The sequence below is a fragment of the Cherax quadricarinatus genome, chromosome 51 (genome assembly GCF_038502225.1).
Source record: "Cherax quadricarinatus isolate ZL_2023a chromosome 51, ASM3850222v1, whole genome shotgun sequence".
NCBI lineage: Eukaryota > Metazoa > Arthropoda > Malacostraca > Decapoda > Parastacidae > Cherax > Cherax quadricarinatus.
In genome coordinates, this window is record NC_091342.1 from 14968643 (window position 1) to 14978642 (window position 10000).

At 46.0% G+C, this 10000-nt stretch overlaps 1 protein-coding gene across 9 annotated transcripts in view; it reads left to right on the forward strand.

The window, feature by feature from the left end:
- Positions 1-10000, forward strand: part of LOC128694639 (retinal degeneration A) — a 350420-nt gene that overhangs the window by 203996 nt on the left and 136424 nt on the right. For all 9 annotated transcript variants that reach the window (XR_011393410.1, XM_070095883.1, XM_053784803.2 and 6 more), the window contains exon 4: positions 2787-2916. Coding sequence is in view for 8 of the 9 variants with exons in the window: in XM_070095883.1 (XP_069951984.1) it covers positions 2787-2916 (130 nt within the window). In the remaining variant the exon portion in view is untranslated. The remainder of the gene's footprint in view (positions 1-2786; positions 2917-10000) is intronic.

Here is a 10000-nt window from a genome sequence, read left to right on the forward strand (position 1 = left end):
GTCTAGTATAAGAACCAAGAGAGATGCACTGTGAAGAGAGGTTGAAGGAACTGGTATCAACTTTGGTAAGTGATACCGACAAATTGGTTTAAAAAGTCACGTGAATACACACTAGGACATTAGAAAACGTCTTCTAATAAAAATGCCCAAGTGTTTGTTCACGTGTCTTTTTAAACCAAGTTGAAGGAACTAAACCAGATGACTCTGGCGAAGAGAAGGAAGAGAAGACCAATGATTACAACATACGAAATTCTAAGAGGGATAGATAGGGACAGACTGAATTGTGGGATCAGGATCAAGGAGGCACAAGTGGAAACTGAAAACATAGATGAACCTTAGAGCTGTAACAGGCAATATTTCTTTAGTCTCAGGGTGGTTGAAAAGTGGAATGACTTGTATGAGGCAGTGGTGGAGGAAAACTCAATACACGTCCGAGAGATCATATATCCGTTATACCTATCAAATTGGTGTGGGAGGCGGGGCCAGGACCCCTGCAAACACAAATCGTCCAGTACATTTCGATAAATATACACACACTTGAAGTCGTGCGCTCACACACGCATTTGTACATGACCTGACATTCCCAGGTTATAACATCTGGTCCTGATACTCTTTTTTTTTATTTTATTTTATGATATTCTGCCTCTGTGAAGGTTTCCCCGCTTTAAAATAATACATAATGCACCCACAGTGTTCCTATGAAGGTCATTACCTCCACTTAGGGTTGCTTTTTTCATCCTTCCTGTCTGATTTTCCTTTTTACACAGCAGTGTTGTTCGGTTACTGTTATACTTAGTTCTCTCTCAGTACACCATAAAGACTTTCATATGCGATTACGGCAGTATAAGGTCGCTATATGCGGTCACGACGACACATGGTCACTATATACGGTCACGGCAACACAAGGTCGTTTGCTCGCCAAATCGAAGGAGCAGGAGCACACATTCTCCCCCCCCCCTTCCCCCTCCCTTCCCTACAGTCAGACCTGAATATCTTCCACAAGAATTGCCACCCATTATCCAAGTGCTATATGGCCCCTGTTGGTTTAGCACTTCCATTTGAATATAATAATCCCACGAGAGTGTTTTGAAACAAAACGGTAGATAATTCCTGACCATCTAACTACTGCCTAATCCACTTGGCCTCAATAGTGGGAAAATTATTAGAATAAAAGTAACATATATAATTAGAAATCATTTCGAGCATAAGCTGCTTAATGTTCTTGTGCGCGATAGATTGTATGTGAGACAAGAATAATGAAGTTTGGATCAGTGATTGAGGGAACACATTGTGCTCGCCTGACTAAAGAGCCTTGTGTAAACGGTGGGGATATTTCCTTGTTCGTCTAATTTTGCTGATAGTTATCCAGTGACATGGAACGAATTATGGTTCCGGATTGTGGAATGTGAAAAAGAGAATTTGAAATTGAATTATTCACAATATGAGAGTGAATTATTCACAATATGAGAGTGAATTATTCACAATATGAGAGTGAATTATTCACAATATGAGAGTGAATTATTCACAATATGAGAGTGAATTATTCACAATATGAGAGTGAATTATTCACAATATGAGAGTGAATTATTCACAATATGAGAGTGAATTATTCACAATATGAGAGTGAATTATTCACAATATGAGAGTGAATTATTCACAATATGAGAGTGAATTATTCACAATATGAGAGTGAATTATTCACAATGAGAGTGAATTATTCACAATGAGAGTGAATTATTCACAATGAGAGTGAATTATTCATAATATGAGAGTGAATTATTCATAATATAAGAGTGAATTAGTCACGACAGTAGCAAATTAATAGAGATAGTGTAAATATGATAATGTTAGTAAAGATATACTTTTATGTTTAAAGCGATGAATAACCAAATGGTTCTAATGCTATGTAAGTAATATAAAAAAAAAAGTCGGGTTTTCAAGAAGTTAAGAACAACTTAAGTTGTCCTGTATTTCTATGTTATGCGTCTTTCCTCTAAATTTACTAGCAATGCATGAAACAAATTGTGTGTGTGTGTGTGTGTGTGTGTGTGTGTGTGTGTGTGTGTGTGTGTGTGTGTGTGTGTGTGTGTGTGTATGTATATATATATATATATATATATATATATATATATATATATATATATATATATATATATATATATATATATATATAATATGCATACACACACAATTGTGTGTGTACTCCTGTTAACCCATTGTGGGCTTAGTTCCTAGACCTTTCGTGTGTCAGTCGTGCCGAATAGGTAAAACTTGCTATTTTGGCTTAACTAGCAAGGATCTTCTTGCCGAATAAGGCAAGCGAAAATTTGTGTATGCAATAATTTCGCAAAAAATATTTTGCGCCTAACGAAAAAAATATATTTCATTGCGTTTGTTTATTATTAAATTATTGTAAACCTGTCTATTTAGTTGGATTAGGCTAAATTAAATTGCGCTGGTTATAATAAGATTAGGTAAGTTTTCTAAGGCTCTTTTGGTACAAAGTTATTATTTTTTACATTAACATAAATGAAAAAAATATATATTTACACGTAAAAGAAAATGTTTTAGAAAGGACGTAATTTTAAATGAGTTCTTGCTAACTGACCAGTTTTACCTATTTGGCACATGTCCATATGCTCCTGCGCTACCGTCTACACTACACGATAGATATAAGGTGCACAATACAGTAGCCGCTTCGGCAGCAAAATTTAGTCTGCATCTTTACAGGACTGTATCTCTTGGCACTTGACATGGTTTTCAGGATAGCTGTTTCGTCTTTTCAGGGATTCCAGTCGAAGCTACTGTTTGGCTCCAAGGAGATCGTTGCCATCAGTTGCTCCTGGTGTAAGTCAGCCTACCACAACAAGGAGAGTTGCTTCAACATCAGCAAGATAGAGGAGACTTGCTCCCTTGGTGAGTAGTCTCTACCAGAACTTTACTGTTATGATTGTATGCATGAGAATGCGATAAATCAGTAGGGGTCATGCAGGGACTGGGAATAAGGAGAAGTTATCTAAAGGGACAGTAACTCAAATTTCTTGGATCAAAATGTCTTTACCACCATCAAGGTGCTCTGCTTGAAGGGACCAAGACTGGCGTGTTAAAGAGGGAAAGAACGTTCCGCCAGTACGTAATGTTATTTTATAATATTTTCTTCATGAATGATCCGGTGTTCTCCAGCTTGAATTTTTCTCCCAAGAGTCGCAGCCAAGTAGAATTCTCGATTCCCTTCAAATCCGACTCCATTCTCATACCAGCAGTGACGAACGTTCACATCTGAACGTATCCTGATGATGATCGGCCACCTCTTTGGCAGACGTATCGCGGCCTTTTTTATGCACGTATAATATTTTTGCTGCACATTCAAAAATACTTTTTTATACAATTGTTTAACTTAATCTAACGTTAAAAAAATAGCATTTGAAAATTTGCAGGATGAACTAGGATTGACGGTGTTCATATTAGGAAATTGGCGTAGTTGAAATGAAGACAGGTTAATTTGAAGGTTTCCCTTCCCCCCTCCTTCCGCGGGCCACGGGGTGAGGGTTGTCCGGTCCCAGACCAGATCAGACCTGGCCTGGCCTGGCCCGGCTGGCCCGGAATACATAAGTAACAAGATTGAGGAGACTTGTTCCTTCCTTCGGTAGTTGAGGGAACGAAATCAGGTAAATGTTTTGTGTTCATTAAGTTGTGTGTGTGTGTGCACATTTCTGCCATCTGTGTTGGCGTGCGTGCAATATATGTGTATATATGTACTCGTTAAAGAATGGGGCACTTGTGCAACATTTGGGAATCTCTGTTGAGAAAACGTTTCGCCAGTCAGTGGCTTCTTCAGTCCAATACAGATAATAACAGAGGAATATGAGGAGGAGTTTGAGGTAATCAGTCCTTCAGCCTGCCTGAGGGACTGATTACCTTATTATACTCCTCATCTTCCTCTGTACTGAACTGAAGAGTCTACTGGCTGGCGAAACGTTTTCTCAATAAAGATATCCAAATGTTGCACAAGTGTCTTACTCTTCAACTTGTTTGTTTTCAAACACATTTTAATCACATTTGTACTCGTTTATGTACGTGAGTGTGCTTACCTGTACACTGCCCTTAAGTTACATGCAGTCACCCGAGTGTTGTTTGTGCTTGGAGGTAATGTATCATCTCCCCCCCTGTGTCTACATATTCCGGTCTCCCTCTTCTCTTTCCTTCTTCCTCCTCCCTCCCTCCATTTCAGCCTTCCCTTCCTTCCTCTACCTCTCATCTTCCTACTCTTTCCTCTACCCATCATCCTTCTCCGCCTTCTACCCCTCATCATCCTCCTTCCACTACCCTTCATCCTCCTCCTTCCACTACCCTCCATCCTCCTCCTTCCACTACCCCCTCATCCTCCTCCTTCCCACTAGAAGTGGAGCCGGGATGTGGATAAATTGAACACGTGTTTAAGAAAGTGCGTCATCTTGGCCACAACAACACTGTCAGTGTTGTGCAGAAATGGTGCAGCAAAATGGTTCACCCTGAAATTATTTCTTCCTCTTTTGTGAATATAAGTAAACACGACGCTGTGTTTCAGTATTCCATGTTAGTGAACGTAAGGAAACACGACGCTGTGTTTGAGTATCCCATGTTAGTCTAAGGAAGAACGTCGCTGTGTTTGAGTATACCGTGTTAGTATAAGGAAACACGACTCGACGCTGAGTATACCGTGTTAGTATAAGGAAACACGACTCGACGCTGTGTTTGAGTATTCCATGTTTGCATATTTGAACCAGCTGTAAATAAGCCAGATTGTTTTGATGTTACTTTAAACTTGTTGTAATCGTAGCAAACTGTTTACCGACAGCAAATGCGAAGGAAACTAAGTTTTAGACTGATCCCAATACCATCAAAATTAGCCGATACCCGCCGATGCCGATACTTCAGCGTACTCCTAATTTTATCATTAGTAAAAAGAGGATTAATAATAGTATGCTGTAAAAAAAATAAATCGTATTGCAAGCCTATTGTCTGAACTTGGAAATACATAAAAATATTGATAGGTTGTTTTAGTGTTGTGTTGCAAAAATTGTTGTAGGTGCTGAGCAGAGTTATTGTGCTAGGTGCTGAGCAGAGTTATTGTGCTAGGTGCTGAGCAGTGTTATTGTGCTAGGTGCTGAGCAGAGTTATTGTGCTAGGTGCTGAGCAGTGTTATTGTGCTAGGTGTTGAGCAGAGTTATTGTGCTAGGTGCTGAGCAGAGTTATTGTGCTAGGTGCTGAGCAGAGTTATTGTGCTAGGTGCTGAGCAGTGTTATTGTGCTAGGTGCTGAGCAGTGTTATTGTGCTAGGTGTTGAGCAGTGTTATTGTGCTAGGTGCTGAGCAGAGTTATTGTGCTAGGTGCTGAGCAGTGTTATTGTGCTAGGTGCTGAGCAGTGTTATTGTGCTAGGTGCTGAGCAGTGTTATTGTGCTAGGTGTTGAGCAGTGTTATTGTGCTAGGTGCTGAGCAGTGTTATTGTGCTAGGTGCTGAGCAGTGTTATTGTGCTAGGTGATGAGCAGTGTTATTGTGCTAGGTGCTGAGCAGTGTTATTGTGCTAGGTGCTGAGCAGTGTTATTGTGCTAGGTGCTGAGCAGAGTTATTGTGCTAGGTGCTGAGCAGTGTTATTGTGCTAGGTGCTGAGCAGTGTTATTGTGCTAGGTGCTGAGCAGTGTTATTGTGCTAGGTGCTGAGCAGAGTTATTGTGCTAGGTGCTGAGCAGTGTTATTGTGCTAGGTGTTGAGCAGTGTTATTGTGCTAGGTGCTGAGCAGTGTTATTGTGCTAGGTGTTGAGCAGTGTTATTGTGCTAGGTGCTGAGCAGTGTTATTGTGCTAGGTGCTGAGCAGTGTTATTGTGCTAGGTGCTGAGCAGTGTTATTGTGCTAGGTGCTGAGCAGAGTTATTGTGCTAGGTGCTGAGCAGAGTTATTGTGCTAGGTGCTGAGCAGTGTTATTGTGCTAGGTGTTGAGCAGTGTTATTGTGCTAGGTGCTGAGCAGTGTTATTGTGCTAGGTGTTGAGCAGTGTTATTGTGCTAGGTGCTGAGCAGTGTTATTGTGCTAGGTGTTGAGCAGTGTTATTGTGCTAGGTGCTGAGCAGTGTTGTGCTAGGTTCTGAGCAGTGTTGTGCTAGGTGCTGAGCAGTGTTGTGCTAGGTTCTGAGCAGTGTTATTGTGCTAGGTCCTGAGCAGTGTTATTGTCCTAGGTCCTGAGCAGTGTTGTGCTAGGTGCTAAGCAGTGTGTTGTGCTAGGTGCTGAGCAGTGTTATTGTGCTAGGTGCTGAGCAGTGTTGTGCTAGGTGCTGAGCAGTGTTGTGCTAGGTGCTGAGCAGAGTTGTTGCGCTAGGTGCTGAGCAGTGTTATTGTGCTAGGTCCTGAGCAGTGTTGTGCTAGGTGCTAAGCAGTGTTATTGTGCTAGGTGCTGAGCAGTGTTGTTATGCTAGGTGCTGAGCAGTGTTATTGTGCTAGGTGCTGAGCATTGTTGTGCTAGGTGCTGAGCAGTGTTGTGCTAGGTGCTAGGTGCTGAGCAGTGTTGTGCTAGGTGCTGAGCAGTGTTATTGTGCTAGGTCCTGAGCAGTGTTATTGTGCTAGGTCCTGAGCAGTGTTATTGTGCTAGGTCCTGAGCAGTGTTATTGTGCTAGGTGCTAAGCAGTGTGTTGTGCTAGGTGCTGAGCAGTGTTATTGTGCTAGGTGCTGAGCAGTGTTGTGCTAGGTGCTGAGCAGTGTTATTGTGCTAGGTGCTGGGCAGTGTTGTACTAGGTGCTGAGCAGAGTTGTTGCGCTAGGTGCTGAGCAGTGTTATTGTGCTAGGTCCTGAGCAGTGTTGTTGTGCTAGGTGCTAAGCAGTGTTATTGTGCTAGTGCTAAGCAGTGTGTTGTGCTAGGTGCTGAGCAGTATTATTGTGCTAGGTGCTGAGCAGTGTTGTGCTAGGTGCTGAGCAGTGTTATTGTGCTAGGTGCTGAGCAGTGTTGTGCTAGGTGCTGAGCAGTGTTATTGTGCTAGGTCCTGAGCAGTGTTATTGTGCTAGGTGCTAAGCAGTGTGTTCTGCTAGGTGCTGAGCAGTTATTGTGCTAGGTCCTGAGCAGTGTTGTGCTAGGTGCTGAGCAGTGTTGTTGTGCTAGGTGCTGAGCAGTGTTACTGTGCTAGGTCCTTAGCAGTGTTGTGCTAGGTGCTAAGCAGTGTGTTGTGCTAGGTGCTGAGCAGTGTTATTGTGCTAGGTGCTGAGAAGTGTTGTGCTAGGTGCTGAGCAGTGTTATTGTGCTAGGTGCTGAGCAGTGTTGTGCTAGGTGCTGAGCAGTGTTGTTGTGCTAGGTGCTGAGCAGTGTTATTGTGCTAGGTCCTGAGCAGTGTTCTTGTGCTAGGTGCTAAGCAGTGTGTTGTGCTAGGTGCTGAGCAGTGTTATTGTGCTAGGTGCTGAGCAGTGTTGTGGTAGGTGCTGAGCAGTGTTATTGTGCTAGGTGCTGAGCAGTGTTGTGGTAGGTGCTGAGCAGTGTTATTGTGCTAGGTGCTGAGCAGTGTTACTGTGCTAGGTGCTGAGCAGTGTTGTGCTAGGTGCTGAGGAGTGTTGTGCTAGGTTCTGAGCGGTGTTACTGTGCTAGGTGCTGAGCATTGTTATTGTGCTAGGTGCTAAGCAGTTATCGTGCTAGGTGTTGGGCAGTGTTATCGTGCTAAGTATTGAGCAGTGTTATTGTGCTAGGTGCTGAGCAGTGTTATCGTGCTAGGTATTGAGCAGTGTTATTGTGCTAGGTGCTGAACAGTGTCTGAGCAGTGTTATCGTGCTAGGTGCTGAGCAGTGTTATCGTGCTAGGTGCTGAGCAGTGTTATCGTGCTAGGTGCTGAGCAGTGCTAGGTGCTGAGCAGTTATCGTGCTAGGTGCTGAGCAGTTATCGTGCTAGGTGCTGAGCAGTGTTATCGTGCTAGGGGCTGAGCAGTGTTATCGTGCTAGGTGCTGAGCAGTTATCGTGCTAGGTGCTGAGCAGTGTTATCGTGCTAGGTGCTGAGCAGTGTTATCGTGCTAGATGCTGAGCAGTGTTATCGTGCTAGGTATTGAGCAGTGTGAGCAGTGTTATTGTGCTAGGTGCTGAGCAGTATTATTGTGCTAGGTGCTGAGCAGTGTTATCGTGTTAGGTGCTGAGCAGTATTGTGCTAGGTGCTGAGCAGTGTTATTGTGCTAGGTGCTGAGCAGTGTTATCGTGCTAGGTGCTGAGCAGTGCTAGGTACTGAGCAGTTATCGTGCTAGGTGCTGAGCAGTGTTATTGTGCTAGGTGCTGAGTAGTTATCGTGCTAGGTGCTGAGTAGTTATCGTGCTAGGTGCTGAGCAGTGTTATCGTGCTAGATGCTGAGCAGTGCTAGGTGCTGAGCAGTTATCGTGCTAGGTACTGAGCAGTGTTATCGTGCTAGGCGCTGAGCAGTTATCGTGCTAGGTACTGAGCAGTGTTGTGCTAGGTGCTGAGCAATGTTATCGTGCTAGGTGCTGAGCAGTTATCGTGCTAGGTACTGAGCAGTGTTATCGTGCTAGGTGCTGAGCAGTGCTAGGTGCTGAGCAGTTATCGTGCTAGGTACTGAGCAGTGTTATCGTGCTAGGTGCTGAGCAGTTATCGTGCTAGGTACTGAGCAGTGTTATCGTGCTAGGTGCTGAGCAGTTATCGTGCTAGGTACTGAGCAGTGTTATCGTGCTAGGTGCTGAGCAGTTATCGTGCTAGGTGCTGAGCAGTTATCGTGCTAGGTACTGAGCAGTGCTAGGTGCTGAGCAGTGCTAGGTGCTGAGTTCTAATTTTATTTCATATATTTCAATTTTTATGTTTGGTTGATATTTGTTACTTGATTCTTAACATCTTTATTTGTTAATTTATGACGACGCTGACTTACACCCGCGTGCACCCACACCTTCAAACGCGTGCACCAACACCTTCACCCGCGTGCACCCACACCTTCACTCGCGTGCACCCACACGTTCACTCGCGTGCACCCAAACCTTCACCCGCGTGCACCCACACCTTCACCCGCGTGCACCCACACCTTCACCCGCGTGCACCCACACCTTCACCCGCGTGCACCCACACCTTCACCCGCGTGCACCCACACCTTCACCCGCGTGCACCCACACCTTCACCCGCGTGCACCCACACCTTCACCCGCGTGCACCCACACCTTCACCCGCGTGCACCCACACCTTCACTCGCGTGCACCCACACCTTCACTCGCGTGCACCCACACCTTCACCCGCGTGCACCCACACCTTCACCCGCGTGCACCCACGCCTTCACCCGCGTGCACCCACGCCTTCACCCGCGTGCACCCACGCCTTCACCCGCGTGCACCCACTCCTTCACTCGCGTGCACCCACACCTTCACCCGCGTGCACCCACACCTTCACCCGCGTGCACCCACACCTTCACCCGCGTGCACCCACACCTTCACTCGCGTGCACCCACACCTTCACCCGCGTGCACCCACACCTTCACCCGCGAGCACCCACTCCTTCACCCGCGTGCACCCACACCTTCACTCGCGTGCACCCACACCTTCATCCGCGTGCACCCACGCCTTCACCCGCGTGCACCCACGCCTTCACCCTCGTGAACCCACAACTTCACCCGCGTGCACCCACACCTTCACTCGCGTGCACCCACACCTTCACCCGCGTGCACCCACTCCTTCACCCGCGTGCACCCACACCTTCACCCGCGTGCACCCACACCTTCACCCGCGTGCACCCACACCTTCACCCGCGTGCACCCACGCCTTCACCCGCGTGCACCCACGCCTTCACCCGCGTGCACCCACGCCTTCACCCGCGTGCACCCACGCCTTCACCCGCGTGCACCCACGCCTTCACCCGCGTGCACCCACGCCTTCACCCGCGTGCACCCACGCCTTCACCCGCGTGCACCCACGCCTTCACCCGCGTGCACCCACGCCTTCACTCGCGTGCACCCACGCCTTCACCCGCGTGCACCCACGCCTTCACCCGCGTGCACCCACGCCTTCACCCGCGT